A 21,556-nucleotide genomic window follows, 5' to 3' on the forward strand; every position below is an offset into this window, starting at 1 on the left:
GTCTTTCGATTTGACGCCACTTCGGCAACTTGCGCGTCTATGGGGATGAAATGATGATGATTACGACAACACAACACCCAGTCCCTGAGCGGAGAAAATATCCAACCCAGCCGGGAATCGAACCCGGGCCCTTAGGATTGACATTCTGTCGCGCTGATCACTCAGCTACCGGGGGCGGACAGAGCATACGTTGCCATCGATGATTGACACATACTCTGTTAAGAGCCATGTCCAACCTTCCATAATGTCCACGGGACCATGTTCTATCGCGGTGACTTTAGTGTAATTATTGTCTTTGAATAAAAATGTCATTTCTGTTCGTCTCATTGCGCATTTCTTTCAGTTACTTCTGGTACCTTGCCGAAGCAGTTCTTTCTATTTATGGCCACAGTTGCATTGAGCTATGTTACCTAGCGTCACACATCATGCGAAATTACTTTCGTCCATAAGTTTTGCACACTAGTTTGCCCTGCCGCATCTGCCTGTGCACAAAGACTAACCGCTGAAGCTACTGAATGAGTTTTGATACAGTTTTTACTAATAGACAGACTGATGCACGAAGGAGGTTTGTGCACACAATTTATTATCGCTACACCAGACAAGTCGTCCGGCTGTAGCTACTAAGTGCTACCCGTGCAAACCCGGGGTAGATAGCCAGTTTCCAACTAAAGAGAGGAATGTCGGATACATCACCTGTCTACGTATAATATAACCTCTATTCTGCGTATTTACTTATTTTATCACATTTCTGAAGAGGTGGGGAACTGGCCTGAAATTCACCTGAAAGGGTGTATTTGGTGCAGAGGGGTTGCGGGGAGGGGGGGGGGGGAATTGGAGGTGGCTGGAAGTGGGAAGTGAACAACTGATAACTGCATCCATGTTCAAAAGTGTGCCAGACCTCAACCGTTAAGACGGGTGAATTTTGTTAGGTGTGGCTCACTTCGTTTCTCTCAACGTTCTACAAGTTTCTCTATCCTGTAACAAGTCCTGTAATAAACACAACGTGGGAAAGACAGAAGTCTATTCTCCTTAATAAAGTGGTGCTTCATGCAGAGTGCGTGATTTAGGGGAAAAAATACCTTGGCGTGAATAGAGTGGAATACTTCAGAAATACGATAACGCAATGAACGCGCATATTCTATTTCCAGTCAAGGACGATAGAGTAAACTCTCAGTTCTAGCGGCACTACAACCAGACCATCAAGATGTACAGTCACGAAGCCTTGAAAGACAAGGCGGTGGAAATGCTACCTGCAACACGAGGCTTGATAGAGTCGTGTCGCCGGCAGGTCGCGGCCTCTGGCCCCGGGCGTTATGTTCATGTCAGTTACTGACAAATTGGCAAGCCCTGCGCACCTTGCCACCCACTACCTGTTAAGGTCACTCTCACAAATGAGCCGTAAGTTCCAGCAACGTTGGCTACAAGTTCTTGCATACAGAAATGGTGGCACAGGATAAATACAACTGGCCCGCAAGAGCAATCCAGTATACTTCTCAATTAATTTATTAAAATGATTTCTGCTACCAGCCACATATTTTTATATGCCTCTTGTCTGTCGTGCTTCCTTTGGAGAAAGGAGATTCCACACTTATGGATAGTTTTGCACTGTTTATAAATTGCTGCTTAAAGACTAATGGTAAAAGGTTGCCAAGCCCGTGTTAGAGATGGCACATCATGTAATAGCCGCCGAACAGACAACCATATCTGTGATATGTTGTTTAAAATACTCGGATAAATGAACAAGATATCAATAAAAACTGAAGTATTTTGCAGATAAAACAGTATGCATTAACGCGTGACTGTTTTAATAATATACTTCCGCGTGAAGCGAAGATTGATTCCGCTTACGCATATCTTTGTTCCATTTCCCGAGGTACCTTTGATTGCATAACAGTGCTACGTCTTACCATAAAACCAATGCAAATGCGCACACAGGAAGTACACTGCTACGTTATTATACAAGGTGATCAGAAACAGTCTGAAAAGATTTTAAGGATGTTTCAGGGTAGATTACGCTGAGAAATAACTGTTGCGAAACAATTCGTGCTGCGCGGGGTAACCGGGTGATCTAAGGCGCCTTGCTACGGTTCGCGCAGCTTCGCCCGTTGGAGGTTCGAGTCCTCCCGCGGGAATGGGTGTGTGTGTTGTCCTTAGCGTAAGTTAGTTTAGGTTTGATTAAGTAGTGTGTAAGCCTAGGGACCGATCACCTCAGCTGTTCGGTCCCATAGGAACTTACCACAAATTTCCAAATTCCAAAACATTTGATACGCTGCGCCGTTTTCGAGTTAACTAGCATTGGAGTTTTCCTATCACGCCACTGCGCGCCCAAATCCAAGCGGCCCGCGCGAGACGGTGTTGCCAAACGTGTTCTTCCTTTGATTTCCTAAAATCGAACAAGAGAGCGATACAAAAATTGAACATGGGACGGTAGTAAGGATCTAATCCGAACCAAAGGCTGAGCCGTCTCGTGCGCTATCATCTACGCTATGACAACAACTGACACTAACTGTAACTGGCGGGCCTCATGAATCCACGAGCGCAACAGACTGATTGGCTAACTTCAAAGCTAAGAAATTCGGGAAAAGCGCAACTTACCGAATTTTTTTACTAGACAACTATTACTCAGCACAACACCTACTGCAACACCCTTGTAAGCTTTTCGGACTGTTTCTGACCACCGTGTAAATAGATTCTCTGACACACTCGTAAGGTGTCTAACTTCCCACGTAGGACCCATTCGTGTATATCGACAGGTGAAATAAAACTTAATTCGACCAAAGCGCGTCTGTCTTTCTGAGGGAGGTACTGACAGGTACTGCTGGTAAATTCAGGGAGATTCTGCAACAACCTCAGCACACATTACCATCTTCAACGTTCTTTTACCACCACGGTAAACGGCAACCGTCCACGTCCGCAGCGCGAAGTGCCCGCGCAGTTAGAGGCGCCATGTCACGAATTGCGCGGCCCCTCCCGCCGGAAGTTCGAGTCCTCCCTCGGGCATGGGTGTGTGTCTGTGTGTGTTGTCCTTAGCGTAAGTTAGATTAAATAGTGTGTAAGTCTAGGGACCGATGACTTCAGTAGTTTGGTCTCTTAAGAATTCACACACATCTGAACACATTTGTACATCTGAAATCTACAACAATTAAAGTGAAGACTGTTCTTCTTAACAGCGATTGCTGTAAAAAGTAACCGTGCAGCTAGCTCAAACCACTAACGAAATACAGTAGAATAGCAACGAAATTTTCAGTAGTGGCATTTTCGATATGTGAATGGCAAGTACTGTAATAGATTTGTGTGCGAGTGACAAGGCGTTTGGTGACATGATACGCATTTTTAAGCATACTAGCCAACAGGGCCATTCTGTTGCAAATGTGTACTACGAGCGCTTCAGGGTGTACGCGGATATTTAGTATCGGTGCTGGCGTTAGTGCTACTATGCAGATGACTTCTTTACTTTTATAGGGTTCATTGAGGGTGAAATAATGGGAACACAACAAATATTGCTTGAAAAAGCGGAGATGGTACGGTTCCATGTAAATTAATACACGACAAAGGCTCGAGAAGAAACGTGTCTCTTGCTGCATGCAACAGGCCTCAGTGTTGCAGAACTCCAGCCTGTAGTGGGAGGCAGGAACTATCACTCTATTAATTATTCTCAGATGTCTCTGTGCGGAATGCTTCACAAACAAGCCTTATTACGTCCTCATGACTCTGATAGAAGGCAGTTTCACTTCGTACAACGACATTATTTTTAAATGTTCGATGCACTTAGTGATTCAGCAATAAACTAGCACTCTCACAGAGGAAGTTAGCTGCACGTTACAACGCATAAGACACGCGGACAATGTCAGGTATAGGCTACGTCGAGTGCCGTGCCTCTGTCAGTTTCAGTACTCTTGTAGGTCAGATTTAGGTTTGCCGTAATTTTGTTATAACACTTCAGGCAAATGGTTCTGTTGAAAAGGAACTCCATCCTCCCCTTATCTGATTTTTTGATCCATCCCGGAGAACCCCGTCGTTGCTTCGACTTTTAAATCCCAGCATTACTTCTTCGCTCTGAGTTCCAGATCGTCTTATTAGTTGTATGTGTGAACATTAGCCTCCATGCTTGAACATTAACCTATGTGACAGCTACAAAACTCCTTACAAGGAATAACCTCACAAAGAAGCTAAGATGCATTACATGGGGCTCTCCGGCATCTACATTACGAATCACAGTTTTAATTCTGGTTTGCTCAGTAGCAGAATACTGCTGCCCTATCTGGTTAATAGCTTCCACACCAAGAAAACTCACACCGAACTAAATCACACATTGCACGATTAAGGGTACTCCTACCATCTGGCTGCCGCTCCTAAATCGTATAACTCCAAGACAAACTGAACACAACAAGCACTACTTAGAGAATTTAAAAAAAAATCGAAACACTCAGCAACTTCCTTTTCATTCGGTCTCTGGTTACATAAATATTAAACGACTCCACTACAGGGAGCCATCGTTTGCGGAAGTTACATGCTCAGAAAATTAAAAACTCTGATTTTGCGTAATATTCGAAGAGATACTGGGAAGACTGCGGATCTCAAGAAATTCCGATGCATATTTGAAAAAACGATTCGTTTTGACCTACCAAGAAAACACTGGGTGATTTAGAACCGATTATGACAAACGTGCGGACTCACTGTATAAGTGGAAACTGAACACATCTCCAAAGTGTGACTGTGGAGCAGAAAGGCAGATAATCCAGCATACAGCGCAGACACATTCACCAAGAGACTACACGGTACAATCTGAAGACTTTCTGAGTATGATTCATACTTCATACTTCAGTTGACTACATTTGCAACCTAGATGTTTCTAAATGTTATTCTTAGCTTATTTTCATTATTCTGGTTTGATACAATGCTATGCGATATATAAATAAATTCATTGCCTTCACAATAATTCAGGTGTAAATTATTTCCTCAGTTCCTTGCGGCTGACGACGAGTTAATCACAGGCAGGATAAATTAAAAGGAACGTGTTCAGTAATTAATTGAGATCCAAACGACGTGATCTGCTTTATTGTGTTCAAGGGATTACTGCAGTCCTAAGATAGGCAGCCACCCCTTTTCTTAAATGTAAAGGCTCAGTCATATCCCTGCGTCGGGTAGAAGATGACTGATAACTGCTTCTGTTGTAGTCTCCCCATTCGACGCACAGATCCTCATCGTGACGCATGTCTTCGCACCGTTAGAGGCTAGAGAGATTTTTGAGTTTACTCGTGGTAATGGCGCACAGTTAAGGGACCGGTAATCGTACGCTACCAACACTTCTTAGCTTACCAGTCTAACCTTAACGATCAAAATTCCTCAACACTAGTATCTGAATTGGTACCATGCAGTAGGTCCTATATCCAAGTACAGTGTTTTTTTTTATCTAAAAAGGTAAGAAATATTTTCCACAGAGGGTCCGACCAAAAAGAAACGAGGCTGCTCGACGACTAAGTAATTATCGATCAAGGCGTATTAATGCGCGACTGTTACTTGACCTTTTGCTGTGTCCTTAAACTGACCCAACAACATTGATTAGCTCGGTGGCAGTGGACGAGATGTTTACTAAAGATAGGTTCTTGCGCTCTGCGGGAAGGTAGAAATGGCGGAACTCCTATGTAGAGCCATAGAAAGTGACACGCAGAAATTCTGCAACAGTCCTATTATGCCGTCGATCACACTAAAAGAACATATTTGGAAAGCGCACAAGAGTATATTTCATTTCCTGTACGTCAAATTTGGTACATAACATACCCCGGCAGAAGCATAGAACAAGTCTGCACTAAACTGCACGTTCACTTCCACTTAAGAGATTGATTTTTACGAAATATATATACATGCATAGGGGTCTAAAAACTGTTGCCCACTAACAAGGAACGACAAACAGTTTTTAAGTAATGCAAGTATTATCATTATTTTTTGTTGGACCTCGTACATTGTCCATACTCTGACTTAAAATACTGGCTGTATGTTCTATTGTTCAAGAATCGTGCTTCAGTGGCTCTCACCCACTTCCACTTCCTCCTCCTCTTTATTCCTGTCCCTCTGGCACTGTCTCCTAGACTCGTTTCCTAGCACTGTTATGTCACTGACAACTATGTTCCACTGCCACTGTCCCTCTTTTGCTCTCATACTGACATTGTCTCCTTCGCTCTTTCTATACCACAACCCTTGTCTACTAACTCCCAGTATGTATTACTCTTCCATCTCTTTCCCACTGCCACTATCTCCTTCTCTCTCAGCATAAGAACCCGCAAATATGTTCGCACGCCAAAATATTTGGGAAACATTTTAAACATTCTGGGGAAGGTAGAATGACGAAGTTGGTATCCTACTTTTGAGTCAGAGTCTTTTAAACACGAACATGTTCGCCTTTCTTGTGTTCCGATAGGAGCATTTTTTCTCTTGTTCCCTTCTTTTCCCTGCCAAAGCACGGCATGTCACTAATATGAAAAGAACTTTATGAGTCAGTAAAACTTTGAGAGTTTACTTACGTGAACTGAAATAACGTAAAACTCATTTTACACCTCAGTCGGATTTTACGTGCACAAAAAATTTGCAAGTGCTTCAGTGCTATAATATGTCTTCTCAGAACCCTTCTGATGATAACGGAGACATATTTCTCCGTGCTACGTCACTTTATGAGCTACGTTTTCGTCTCTCACGTACGTGTTTTACGTGTAGAGGTAGGGTGACTTTGAACCTCTTATCTCGGAAACGGACAAATATACCAACAAAAATTTCAAGGTTTTTCGAGATTGGGATCTTAGAAACATATCGTAAAAAGTCACACCCATTTGCTGTGCATAGCCATCTTGGAATTTTTGGGGAGTTTCCGATAACGGACAAATATTTTTGAAAACGGCAAGATGGTACTTCTTCATGGATGCCTAGGGAATATAAAGCTTTGAGCAATTTGCTGCGGTTATTTATTATTTACATTTCGCCTCGCACTGCAGTTTACGTGCTTATTTTACGTTTACATGTAAGGTAACATTGAAGCTCTATATCTCGGAAACGGATAAAGGCGAGATTTGGATCTTAGGAATATATCGTAAAAATTTCAGCCATTTTCTGTGCATAGCCGTCTTGGAACCCGCGGCTCGGTTTTGGTACGAAAAAATGGTAAAGAAACGTTTTTTGGGGGTTTTCTAAGGAACTGCCAATGAACTAATTTTTAAAACAGGAAGATGGCACTTTTAGGTAAACGCATAGATAATACACCGTTAAAATTTGACGAATTTGCTGCGGTTATTTATTATTTTGTTTTTCGCCTCATACCAGAGTGTAAGTGCGTAGTTTTTGTTTATAATCAGGATAAATTTGTACTTATGTATCTCGGAAACGGATAAAAATATCAGGATAGTTTTCAAGGTTCTTAGAAATCTGGATCTTAGGAATACATTGTAAAAATTTCAGCCGTTTGCTGTGCATAGTCGTCTTGGAATCTGTGGCTTGGTTTTGGTGTAAAAAATGGTAAAAATCCGTTTTTTGTGGGTTCTCTAACTGCCCGTGAACTACTGGTGCCTCCACAAGCTCCTTAAGGCCCACTGCATATCACATCAAACGCAGAAAAAACCAACCGATTTGCTACATTTGCCTAAGAGGGGGAAGTGTGCATGCGTACCGATAACGGTGACGCAATTGGACATCCTGAGGAAAATCCTTGAACATAGCAGAAAAAGAAATTTCTAAATAATTTCAATTTTATTAATTTACGTTCACAACCAGAGGCATCTTGGACCAGCACGACGGTCGACTTCCAGCTACTGCTGCTTGAGGTAGATGCGTTATTTCTCTTTAATACAATTGACATTAATTTGATGATTCCAATGTTTACATTGCGACTCATATAACGAAATTGATATTACGCACGTTTTTCATATTTCACAACACTATGTGCAATAAATTTCAAGACAGGATACTAACAATTCCAGGTACTTATATTGCAGCGCTACGGTCGACTGCAAGTTGGAAGTGAACACTTACCCTGGCTGAGGAGAGCACGTAGAGGTAGTCGCCGGCCGGCGACACTGTCGTATCGGGCAGGATGGGGTTGCCTGGATCCACCGGTAGCTCTTCGTACTCCACAGCGTTCACCGCACCCGTCAGCAGCACCTACAACAACGTACAGATAATTACAACGAATTCCACACAATTTTTACCAGCGGTGCAAGTCACGGAACAACCCTCCATGCTGTTAGTGATGGGAACACACGGGATATACCACAAGTTGGGTTGGGTTGGTTGTGGGAAGAGACCAAACAGCGAGGTCGTCGGATTAGGGAAGGACGCGGAAGGATGTCGGCCGTGCTCTTTCAAAGGAACCATTCCGGCATTTGCCTGGAGCGATTTAGGGAAATCACGGAAAACCTAAATCAGGATGGCCGGACGCGGGATTGAACCGTCGTCCTCCCGAATGCGAGTCCAGTGTGATACCACAAGTGTCGTCAGACACGCCATATCAAGCTGAAGCTACTCACTGGTCATTAGATCCCGTAGAGCTTGGTTGCAACCGCTGTTCCAAATAGTCCCAGACTTATACTGTGGCATTAAGATCGAGTTATTTAGCGGCACAGTCTAGGAGCCTAATTGATCGGCAAACCAGGAATGTATGCGTGCAGTCCTGTGAACACGACTGTTGTAATCTTGAAAGACGGGAGTGTGGTACTTTTTGCAGACGATACTTTCAAGTGTTATACTACATCTCGTTAGACAGAAAGTAACGGAAGAGATTGTCAAGAACTTTTTTCAAAGATTTGTTACACTGATAAGCCAAAACATTATGACCACTGCCCATCGCGACATTGGATGCCGCCTGGTGACTTTGTGGGCACGCGAAGCGGTACCAAAGTATGTAAACGGAGCAGACACGGACGGTGGATCACCCTAGCGAAGATATGGGCTGCAAATGCCATTGGTTACACGTCTCGGTCACCTCTTGTTCGCATTGACGGCACTTTGAACAGTGGACGTTACATTTCAAATGTGTCACGACCTGTGGCTCTACCCTTCATTCGATCCCTGCGAAAACCTACATTTCAGCAGGATAATGCACGACCGCATGTTGCAGGTCCTGTACGGGCCTCTCTGGATACAGAAAATGTTCGACTGCTGCCCTGGCCAGCACATTCTCCAGATCTCTCACCAACAGAAAAAGTCTGGTCAATGGTGGCCGAGCAACTGGCTCGTCACAATACGCCAGTCACTACTCTTGATGAACTGTGGTATCGTGTTGAAGCTGCATGGGCAGCTGTACCTGTACACGCCATCCAAGCTCTGTTTGACTCAATGCCCAGGCGTACGAAGGCAGTTATTACGGCCAGAGGTGGTTGTTCTGGGTACTGATTTCTCAGGATCTATGCACCTAAATTGCGTGAAAATGTAATCACATGTCAGTTGTAGTATAATATATTTGTCCAATGAATACCCGTCTATCATCTGCATTTCTTCTTGGTGTAGCAATTTTAATGGCCAGCAGTGTATTACGCAGAGCCTGTGAACGAGTATTTCGAAAACGGAGAAGCTGGTCTACGGCCCACGTGCTACTGTCGTGAGTATCTACGGAAAGAGGTAGCAGGACAGTGAAACTACTACTAGGCGCTAAATGATTGGACGTCCACGACTTTTCACAGAACGTCGCGTTTGGAGTCTTGTCTGCACAGGGTAGTAGGTAGATGGTGACCTGTGGCATCTCTGCTGAAAGAGCCCAGTGCTGGTGCACGCACAAGTGTTTCGGAGCACACCGTTCATCGCACATTGTTGAACATGGAGCTCCGCAGCAGACCACACGTACGTGTTCATATGTTAACCCAATGACATCGTTAATTACGACTGCGGTGGGCACGGAGCCATCGGAATTCGACCGTCGTTCAATGGAAACGTGTCTGCGCTTTGCGTGACTGACATGGTTGCTACATTAGATTAATGGTCGTCTCCACAAACGCCGTCTTCGAGGTGAACGGCGGCTCGAAACATGCATCGCGTCACGCACGCAGGCTGATAGGAGCAGCTATGGCTTTGTTATGGGAGATGTTCTCCTGCAATAGCATGGGATCTGTGGTAATAATCGAAGACTCGTTGACAGCTGTGAACCACCTGCATACTTTCATGCTTGATGTCTTTCCCGACGGCGATGGCATCTTTCAGCAGTATAATCGTCCGTGTCTCGGAGCCAGAACCGTGCTGCAGTGATTTGAGGAGCATCATAAAGAACTGACGTTGATGTCTCGGCGACTCAATTCGCCTGATGGAACCCATCTGGGTCGCCACCGCGTGCCATGACCGCGTACGCGTATCAAAGGCCAGTTATTTACGCAAATTACAAGACCTGTGCGTAGACATCTAATGCCACAAACCTCCATGAACCTACCAACAAATTGTCGGATCTCTGATGCACAGAATCAGTGATGTATTTCGTTCGAAAGACGGACAAACAAGCCATTTAGGAGGTGGTCATAATGTTCTGGCTCATCAGTTTCATTGACTTCTGAAAATGAACTCTCCCTAAATTTCGAGAAAACACAATATTTTCAATTCTGTTTGACAAGTAGAGTCATATCAACCGACACAGCAAATGAACAGGAGTCAGTAAATAGTGTAGTATGCTCCAAATTTTTGGATGCACATACTGATGAAAACTTGATCTGGAAGAAGCATAGCCGGCCGAAGTGGCCGTGCGGTTAAAGGCGCTGCAGTCTGGAACCGCAAGACCGCTACGGTTGCAGGTTCGAATCCTGCCTCGGGCGTGGATGTTTGTGATGTCCTTAGGTTACTTAGGTTTAACTAGTTCTAAGTTCTAGGGGACTAATGACCTCAGCAGTTGAGTCCCATAGTGCTCAGAGCCATTTGAACCATTTTTTGAAGAAGCATATTACTGAGCGTCTCAAGCAATTAATTTCAGTTGCTTTTGCTCTTCGTATAATTACTCGTCTTGGAAACAAAAGAATCAACATCTTGACATATTTGGCACATTACGACTCAGTAATATCCAATGCAGAAATTCACTTACAAATAAAGTATTGATTGCCAAAAGCGAGCAATAAGAATAATATGTGGTGTTCACCCGTGGTCGTCATGTAGGTAGCACTTCAAGGAGTTTGTCATTTTAACTGCATAATAATAATGCATATATTAGCTAATGAAATTCGCTGGAGAAAACGGCATTTATTACCCATTATTAAAGCTGACAGTGGCTCAGAAAGGAGTTCAATATGAGGCAGCAAAAAATGTTTGATCGTCTGTCCAGTTACATAAAATGTCTGGCAGGTAACAAAGTAAGTTTTAAACATTAAGTTATTTCTCCATAACAACTCCTTCTATTCCATGAAAGAATTTCTTTTTAAAAACTGGTAGCCTGTTAAGGAAAGAATAAAAAGCTGGTGTCTCAGTGTACCTGCATGAGTAGGAATAAATAAAATACGGGTAAGTGCGAGTACGACTCAACGCACAGAGGGTTCCGTATAAACTTAATTACGTGTATAGACAGGTCATCTATCCCGTGAAACGAAATTTTCGACGATTTTTCCATGTTACTGATATAGTTAAAAAAATGGTTCAAATGGCTCTGAGCACTATGGGACTCAACATCTTAGGTCATAAGTCCCCTAGAACTTAGAACTACTTAAACCTAACTAACCTAAGGACATCACACACACCCATGCCCGAGGCAGGATTCGAAACTGCGACCGTAGCAGTCCCGCGGTTCCGGACTGCAGCGCCAGAACCGCTAGACCACCGCGGCCGGCCTGATATAGTTACTGACAAGATATCCAAATATGTGGCATAAATTGCAGTATCTTTTCATTGCATTGACGTATAAGCTTAAATGTCCCATACTGCCAAGGGACTGCAGACTTTCGTTTATAACATAAATTTCAACTTGATTCGTTCACCTGCTCCTGAGAAAACGAGGTCTTAACAGACGAACAGACAGGCATTCGGATAACAAATAACAAAAGAAACACTTTTTTCGTAAGATATAATTACAAATTAACAACTTTACGATTCTTCCCTTTCTTGCACTTTAACACGTTCCTTATTGCCAAATCTCATGTTTCTAGGGCAACAGTAAGTATCCGATAGGTTTTGAAGAGCGTTGTTTATAAGAAGGCAAAATACGTCGCTCTGGCTGAAGAAACTGCTTTATTAAGACTACGACCGATTCAGGCTTAGAAATAAAATATTTTATAGTGTTTTCCCTTTTACATTGGCCTAGTAAATATTGTTAGGTGTAGAATAGTCTTGTAAATTAGGTACTTACATAAATTATGTCTACAACATTATTTTACGCTGCCCTGAAGCCTCTCCCCGTCCTTCACGTCACTGATAAAATAAAACACGCTAAAGGGGAAGGGGGAGGGGGGTCCCTAAAACAAAAAGTATTTGGTGCGGAGACACTGTACAAAGGTAAAAAAAATTGTAAAATACTTCTTTTCTAATTCCTGCTTCGATGCACCTAAATTGGGTGTGGAATCGGTCGTGGTTTTAATTTAAAAAACTTTCTACAGCCAGAGCGGTGTTTTTCGCCTTCTTATAAAAATGTGGACAGTCGGCTGCGGTTGCGTGCAATTCAAAATAATTTGATGTGGGAGTTTGCGAGTATACAATAAGTGTCATAAATGACCGTAAGTTTTGACTTCGTTGACTTAGTAGCTTAAAATTTTTCCATCGCCAAGGGACCATAGATCTTAGTGCGTGACATAAATTTCAACTTGCTACGTCTTTCCGTTGCTGAGAAAAATGGTTGATAAAAGTCGGACGGACCATCACAGGGACAAACGAAGTGATCCTATAAGGATCCCGATATTATAGATTGAGGTACGGAACCCTAAAAATAAGTTCGTTAATGTTAGCACTTATCATGTACATACATCCTGTAAACTAACTCGCTCCACATCATTTCCATAAAAGAATCATTCAAATAATCTGTGGAACATGCAACTAAGAGCATACTACCCATGAAAAAAGGCAACCCGTGGTCACCGAGATTGTCGAAACAGCGTGTTCACGTTGACAGTAATCTGAAGAGGGTCCCAAGTCATGGTATGACAAAAAATACCCCCAAAACATCATATAACCACCCGCGGCGTGATCTACACAACCCGCTGTGGGTTAAATACCTCACTGGGCCGTTGTTCCCCTCGTCGCCTTGCATCACACGAAAAGAGATAAAATCGCCACACATGGAACCACATTACACGTCTAAAGTCGGCTACTATCCAGTTTGTGTTGTTTGATCCACTGAACATGTGCAGTTTTATGTGCCATTGTGAGAAACGATCTTTAGCAAGGTTCTCGACTCCTACTGCCCACTAGAAGCAGTTTCCTTCGCAAGTTTCGCTCGGAAACCTGCAGTAACACTGATTGTCACTGACAAGGCGTGCAATTCGTCTCGGGTCTCCATCGGTTGCGATCTTTTGGCAACCATTGTTCTTAAGCCCTGACGTTGCTGCAAGTGGTACAGCATTCCGTGTAGACACGTTGGACAGTTCGTATTGGTACTCCAAGATCGGACAGCTTTACTTCCGGTGTGGTCATGGGCACGTTCAAAACATAGTATCTCATTTCTGCCACTGTGTCACGTCTCCACGTCGACCCATCTTACTGGTCTGATTACATACGTCCAACTGGCATAACAACGACACTTGACTGTCATGACGTATGTCAGGGGCGGAGTGTCACATGATCATCTGGTATCAGCCCGACACTACCTACAGGCTCCAAAGCGACCAGAGAATAACAAAGAGACCAGTGAATAACATTTGGCTGAGCTTAATTGTGTTAAGCCAACGGCCTTGTCGCAGTGGTAACAACGGTTCCCGTCAGGTCACCAAAGTTAAGCGCTGTCGCGCTGGGCTAGCACTTGGATGGGCGACTATCCGGTCTGCCGAGCGCTGTTGGTAAGTGGGGTGCACTAAGCTCTTGTGAGGAAACTGAGGAGCTACTTGACTAAGAAGTAGCGGCTCCGGTTTCGTAAACTGACATACGGCCGGGGGAGCGGTGTGCTGACCACATTCCCCTCCATATCCGCATCCACTGACACCTATGGTCTGAGGATGACACGGCGGCCGGTCGGTACCGTTGGACCTTCATGGCCTGTTCGGGAGAATTTTAGTTTTAGTTTTTAATTGTGTTATGGTTCTTACTGAAATATCAGCTAAGCGCTGGTAGGTATGTATGTCGAGCAACGGCGTATATCATTTGGTCTGATGTAGCGAGTTTATTTCTGCCATTTTATACTGGCCAGAAATGGAAAGTAGTGCATGCTGAGCTACGTCACGACTTTGGCCTGTGTCTTGGGTCAAATATTGACTCAACTATTTCGTCAGTACCGATTCACATGTGGCACTACAGGAATACTAACACAACCCGTTCCGTATCTCCGAGTATGCCTAAACGTATACGGTGTCACAACCGTTACGTAATATTCACTAATTATGATTGATAGAGTACACAGAGTTCGGTTTTATGACTTCGAAACGCCCATCCTGCAACCACGAAGGCCACCTTTCACCGTATTCGGTGAAGAAATTCGTCAATCGTTTCCCCTCGAGATGCATCGTATTTCAAAGTCAGATGTCATTTGTTCGCTTACAGATTTTAAGTGAAAACTAATTGTATGCGGTGTCGCTGAGTCCTATAGGAACTGCTACTTTGTTTGAGAGCTACAGTTTCTGATTCAGCTGTTGCTTGTAAATTGTGATATATTATCTAGGTAGTTTCTTCGAATCAGTGACAATTTTCCGCTCTCTGAAAGTAAAGGTTACTCGCTAAACATGTTTTGATTTGTAGTACATCTGAGAGGCGAATGGGTTTTATTGAGTACTGGAAAGACCAGGCGGCTCCCTTGACAGTTAAGCGCTGCTTTATGAGCTACCCGTTTGTCCTGCACGGATGTATTTATGGCGCACACTTGGCGCTTCATGTAGGGAACAAAAGCCTTTGAACGACAAAGTACTGTTTAGACTGGCAGACGCACATTCTGCTGTGTGTGCTATAGCTCAGACATTCATTGCGAGTCTGTTTCTATCTTCACTTTATTTGAATCTATCGCAATATGCATCGAATTCCTCTACTGTTATAATTAATGAGCAAACACCATGTTAAAACTCCGTAGCTAGCAACAATAACTTATATCTGAAATCTTCTGCTGCATTACTAAAGGATCCGTTGTCAGTACGGGTTGGTGCAAGGCTCGTAACGACATCTTCAATCACAGAGTCGAGTCACTATGTCAATTCTGAAATCTAAATCTAATACTCAGTTCCGGAGAAACGTTAGTGCAGTAGCAACTGCTTAGAATCCATAATTTAGTAGAGAAAGAGTAGCACTGGACAGTTACCGGTATCACAGTACTGCAAGATTCTACGTTACCAAGTAGGTCTTTTGAAAGACAATGTTGAGTGTTGCTTACGTACGAATGCAAATGTAGAGAATTATTAATGAAAACATCTTATTCATGCAACAGTACCTGTGAACTGTAACGGCTCTATGAAAGATACGTCATACCGAACAACTCATACAACAAATTCTCCAACACAAATTAGCGTATGGAATGCCTGTCTTGCCACTGATGAAGCAAGTACCGGGAATTTGGTGGAAGACCATGTGGAAACAGGTACTTCACTGCAGGCTCAACTGGAACAGGTACTTCACTGCAGGCTCAACTGCGGGATTCGATGAATTGATTCCAATTAACAGCATTAAAACTGGTGAATATGATGGGCTTTCGGGCTCACGACAACGGAACGGTTTTAAATAAACAAGGGCATGGCATAAAAAGCTGTTCAGATACAAAATTTTGCAACTGTTTTTCAAATAAGTCGATAAAAATAAATTCTCGGCATTAATGACCGCGCTGAATGCGAAAAATTGTTCTCTAGAAAGGGTTTTTTTTTTCTTCGTAACAGAGCATTGGTTATAGAACGTCTGACATCACAAAACGCACTCAGAAAGAGGGACACTAATACACTGCATTTTCGTGTCACCCTAAATCAGAATTTTCGTTGTATTCGTAAATCCTTTCAACGTGAACCTCGGATTGTTCCTTAAAGAAGGCCTCGGATGATTGCTGTTGTAGGCGCCCCCGGAAAGACTCTTTCTTTAAGCTTCCCGAAGCTGACGAGACGCGAGGCGGCACATTGAGCCAGCTTGTCTTCCTTCCGTAAAATGCGGCTCAACAGCTCCACTTCAAGTTTCTCAACTAGCAAGACATTAATTACTAAGCCATGTTCTTTACAGCTCGACCCTTCATTTTTGTTTATAATCCTTTCACCTCTTTCCACCGCGTAAGCGTTCGTCCGTGTTCACGTACCAAAGTTTGCCTCTCGCAATCGAACCTCTGTCAGCCTTAATACAAAAAAACACCGACATTCTTAAAATTGCTCGGCTTCGTTGTATCATCAAAAACCATTAATTATTCAGGTTATTCTCGTTGATGCACTGTAGTGGTGTCGTACTGTAGTTATAGTATGACAGGAACTTGGAATTTTGCATTTATATAGCGACGTGTCACACATTAAATATTTCAGGTGAGGGGGAAGGTTGGAAATTAGCTCGACATACAGAGAAATGTGAAGTTTTATACTTTATGTAACAGAGGCGTTAAGTAGCGTTACAAAACAGGAACTATGAGCTACAGCAGTAGTCATAAAATAGAAACATTTGAGAAAATGATGTGTTGCGGTATGAAATAATCCGATTGCAAAGACTGGCTACAGTTAATTAGCAATATACTTCTAAATTTCAGTAGTTCAAAGAAAAAAAGACTGTGTAAAGGCGTTTGAGTGATCTGTACTGGAATACTGCTTGACTATGTGGGACTCGCATCTGAATAAAGAAGTAGATATCTCAAGTTGGTGGAAAGACTGGAAACTGGCTCTATATACAGAGAAATATGAAGTAGTTTAAATTATGAAACAAAAGCGTTCAGCAGCCTTATACAAAAGGAACTGTGAGCTACACCTTTACTCAGTAGTAACATAGAAATATTTGTGGAAACAATGTGCTCCGGTATGAAATAAAAGCCGCGCGGGATTAGCCGAGCGGTCTAGGGGCGCTGCAGTCATGGACTATGCGGCTGGTCCCGGCGGAGGTTCGAGTCCTCCCTCGGGCATGGGTGTGTGTGTTTGTCCTTAGGATAATTTAGGTTAAGTAGTGTGTAAGCTTAGGGACTGATGACCTTAGCAGTTAGGTCCCATAAGATTTTACACACATTTGAACATTTATGAAATAAAATAAGATTTTACACACATTTGAACATTTATGAAATAAAAATAGCAGGTCACAGTTACGGCGGTATTCTTGGAAATTTCAATTGTTCAATAAAAAAAGACTGCGTAAAATCGTTTGAGTGATCTAGACTGGAATATTGCTTGACTATGAAGGATTAATATCTGAATAAAGAAGCTAGTGTTCAACCTCAAGTCGACGGCAGGAGCATTAGAGAAATTGGACGAGGCTGGAGTATGACATCGACCCTCACATCCTTCCAGGAATAACCCCAGAATTTGGCTCTAGTGACTTACGGAAACTGCCGAAAGTCGTGATCGTTATATTCGGACAGGGATCTGAATCCAGCCCGTCCAGAATAAGAGAACAGTATCTTGAGTACTGTACCACCAGCTCTGTTGTGAGTCAAGGCTGTTGCTAGTGACGAGACCCAAACAATCCAAACTCCTGAGTAAGTATTTAAAATCAATTAAATGCAATGTAAAAATGTCAGTTCAATCTACTATCTAGAGTGTAAAAAGAATTAGAATTTACTCATTTCGAAGGTCAAGCCCTCATCAGAATTACCGTAGAAAAACATCTAAAAGCGACCAACATAAAACATAAGCAGTAGCATTACAAATATAATAACGTGGCTATTTCTTTTCCAGTCCTGTCTTCTCAACTTTCTTTTGGAGGTTCTGTACAGTAATACCGATGAAGACTTGACCTTCGAAATGAGTAAATTCTAGTGTTTTTTACACTGTAAATAGGTGGTTGCAACGACATTTTAACACTGACTTTCTCAACCACGACTTCATATCCATTATGGGCAAAATCAATTATTTGAACATATTAGGACGTTGGTTTCGTTAGAGTAGACAAACGTAATATGTTTCCCCCATACAGTATAAAGCAGGTGGAGAGCGGTCTCTCCACTTTAACCTAGCTTAAGCGTTCATTTATAATTTCCCTCCATGTTATGGATACAAGAACAGTACGCCAGTTTCCTTTCCAGCAACTGCCACGCCTACTGCAGCAACGACTTTTAAGCGACTGTTTACCATTCCATCGTCTCAACTATTTGGTTCCTCATTTTCTCTACGAACTCATCTGGCGACATTAACGCTGGAAGCTGTGCTACAGGTTCATACTGTGGTAGTCCCATCTTCTGCGTTTGTTATCCGGATGGTCATTATACACGGATGGAGAATTTCAGCTTCATCCTCCAATGTGTCTCGTATCGCGCGCTCCCTGCAGGCTTAACGCTTCGGCTCTCTACTGTTTCCTTCCTCATCTTCTCCACGAACTCCTCTGGCTTCATTTACACCAGACGCTATACTAGAGGTCCGTGTTTTGGTAGTTCCCATCTTCTGCGTCTGCTGTTGTGATAGCCATTATTCATGGATGAAGACTTTCAGCTACATCCTCCATCGATATACTGTGTCTTCCGTTTCCCTTTTTCCCTGCAGCCTTTAACGCCTCGACTCGCGTAGAGCGTTCAATGTATCTTTACGCCAGCCCATCGTCATTTAGGAAGTAAAATGATTAACGACTCATTTCTCCGCCCTGCATCTAGCAGAGAAGGCGAAGTTATGCGACGAGACGACGTGCGAAGAGCACCCTTCGTGTGAACTGTCGTGAACTTGCATGTTGTGAATATAGTCAGAAAATGCAGATCAAAAGAGTTTGATCGAATTTCCTACCAACTGTTATTATTTTTGCTAAGTATACAGGGTTAAAACCGGTAATAAAAACGTTTTTAAGCAAACCAGCAGCGGCACTTTGGCTTCTAGCGACACAGATGCAAAATAAAAGGATGCCAATAACAGATCCTACTGCTGGCATTTTCCACAATATTTTCATCTAACTTTCCGTAAGTAGTGATTATAAGTATCCTAGCTCATTCAGCATATACAAGCTATCCGATTTTACTGACGAGCATTACTACTTGCTCATTTACAGATAAATTCAGAATTTAGGCGACTCTTTAGAGCGTTATTACCTTACTATATAAAACGAAAATTCACAGTTACACGACTTTAACAAAGATTCTCTCAGGGTGTAATTATTGGAAACTGTTCGTTCGCTACTTTCGGCTATTTTGTTGGACATCCGTTAAATCAGCAGTGTCTACTGAGATAATCAAAGAAAGAGAGTGACACGTTGTGTCAAGGAGTGAGCGAACTGAAGTGGTAACATGAAGTTTCTGAAAAAAGGAAGAAAACTATGAATTTCTGAGATCAGCTTTAGTCATGTTAGCTCTGGACTTTTACACTGATCAGCCAGAACATTATGACCACCGACCTACTGCCGATATAAACCCGTCCAGGCGATAGCAGCGTCACCTGGCGAGGAATGACTGCTAAAGTATCAATGAGTGTGCTGTCCGTGTGTAGAATGGGCAAGGCGCGAGAACAATCTGAGTTTGACCGAGGGCACATTAAGATGGCCCGTAGGCTCGGTACGAGCATTTCGGAAACTGCACGACTTGTCGGGTGTGAGAGGAGGGCTGTGGTGAGTGTCTTCAACACGTAGCGAAACCAAGGTGAAACCACGTCCAAACATCGTGGGGTTGGGCGACCAACGGACATTACAGATGTCGGACGTCGTAGGCTGGGTAGACTGGTAAAACAGGACAGGCGGTGAACTGTAGCGGAAGTAACATCAGACTTCAATGATGGGCAAAGTAATAGCGTGTGTCTAAACACACAGCAAGCGAACACTCCTAACAATGGGCCTCCGCATCCGACGACCTATGCATTTGCTAATGTTAACACCACGACTTCGGCAACTGCGATAGAAATGGGCACGTGGTCATCGGCACTGGACGTTGGCGCAGTAGCAGAGCGTTGCATGGTCTGATGAATCCAGATGTCTTCTTCATTATGCCAATGGGAGGGCGCGAATCCGTCGTATTTCAGGGGAACAGCTCCTTGACACCTGTACTGCAGGACGGAGTTAAGTTGGCGGTGGGTCCATTATGCTCTGGGGAACAGTCACATGGGCAACCATAGGTCCAGCTAAGCTCGTGCAAGGCACCATGACGACCAAGAAGTATCGTACACTGATTGCAGTCCACGTACACTCTTTCAAGACGATCATGTTTCAGTATGACAGTGGCATTTTTCAACACGATAAAGCGCTATGTCACAAGGCCAGGATTGTGATGGAGTAGCAAGTTCCAGTTGATGTGCTGGCATCCCAAATCCCCAGATCTGAACCTGATCGAACACATCTGGGATGTGGCTGAACGTGGCATCGGAGCTCATCCCCCCCTCCGCGGAATTTACGAGAATTAGGTGACTTGTGTGTGCAGATGTGGTACCAACCCCCCCTAGCGACACACCAAGGGCTCATTGCTTCCATGTCACGACGCATCGCCGCTGTTAAATGTGCCAAACGTAGACATACAGGCTATTACAGAGATGGTCGTAGTTTTCTGGCTGGTCTGTGTATATTGCCAGTTACAGTTGAATGAAAAATGTCAACCGATAGGATTTAGGGCTGTATGAGGGGATAAATTCACAGGCAAGAACAGCGACGTATCTTGAGGAGAGAAGCAAAAAATGTGTCAAATGGAAGCTTATGGAAGCTACGAGGAGGAAACAGACAGAACAGCTAAGTTACCAGCTTAACTTGTTTCAACAACGAATACTGACAAAAGGCGACTGAATAGCGAAATAAGATGATGCTGGTCGTTTATAAGGATATCTCGGGTGGCTTCTCTGCATTTGGTGAATGAAGAACGAATAAAAATTTGATGGAGAGGTTAAGAATTTATAGGTGGCTAGATGTAGCGGTTCCTAAGATGACTTAAAAACGAGATCCCAGCGCCCCATCAATAGATGTATGCCAATCTGGTTTCATTCCTGACGAACGTTTCATGTCTACTGTGATTGTAATATATTCTCTTTGTCATCTTTAAACTACGTCGCGTTTGCACTGTTCAAGATCCTTTCTCTGAGTTAATAAACACAAACGCATACTGTATCTATTTGCCAGGTATGTACCAACAGTGTGCCGTCCCAAGTTGAAGCTACGTTTCATGTTTTACAGAATCAGATTTTCACTCTGCAGCGCAGTGTGCGCTGATATGAAACTCCCTGTTCGACTGAAACTGTGTGCCGTACCGACACTCGAACTCGGAACATTTGCATTTCGCAGGCAAGTGCTCTGTCGATTTTAATTTCATGTGTTTTATTGTTGCAGGTCGTAAAAAATACACTCCTGGAAATGGAAAAAAGAACACATTGACACCGGTGTGTCAGACCCACCATACTTGCTCCGGACACTGCGAGAGGGCTGTACAAGCAAT

The 21,556-nt window shown here is 43.3% G+C and overlaps 1 protein-coding gene across 1 annotated transcript in view; it reads right to left on the reverse strand.

The window, feature by feature from the left end:
- LOC126249408 (plexin-B) overlaps positions 1–21,556 on the reverse strand; it is a 1,292,451-nt gene that overhangs the window by 509,617 nt on the left and 761,278 nt on the right. Inside the window, exon 4 of the mRNA XM_049951062.1 lies at positions 8,017–8,145. Coding sequence (XP_049807019.1) covers positions 8,017–8,145 — 129 coding nt within the window. The remainder of the gene's footprint in view (positions 1–8,016; positions 8,146–21,556) is intronic.

This window comes from Schistocerca nitens, chromosome 3 (genome assembly GCF_023898315.1).
Source record: "Schistocerca nitens isolate TAMUIC-IGC-003100 chromosome 3, iqSchNite1.1, whole genome shotgun sequence".
Lineage (NCBI taxonomy): Eukaryota > Metazoa > Arthropoda > Insecta > Orthoptera > Acrididae > Schistocerca > Schistocerca nitens.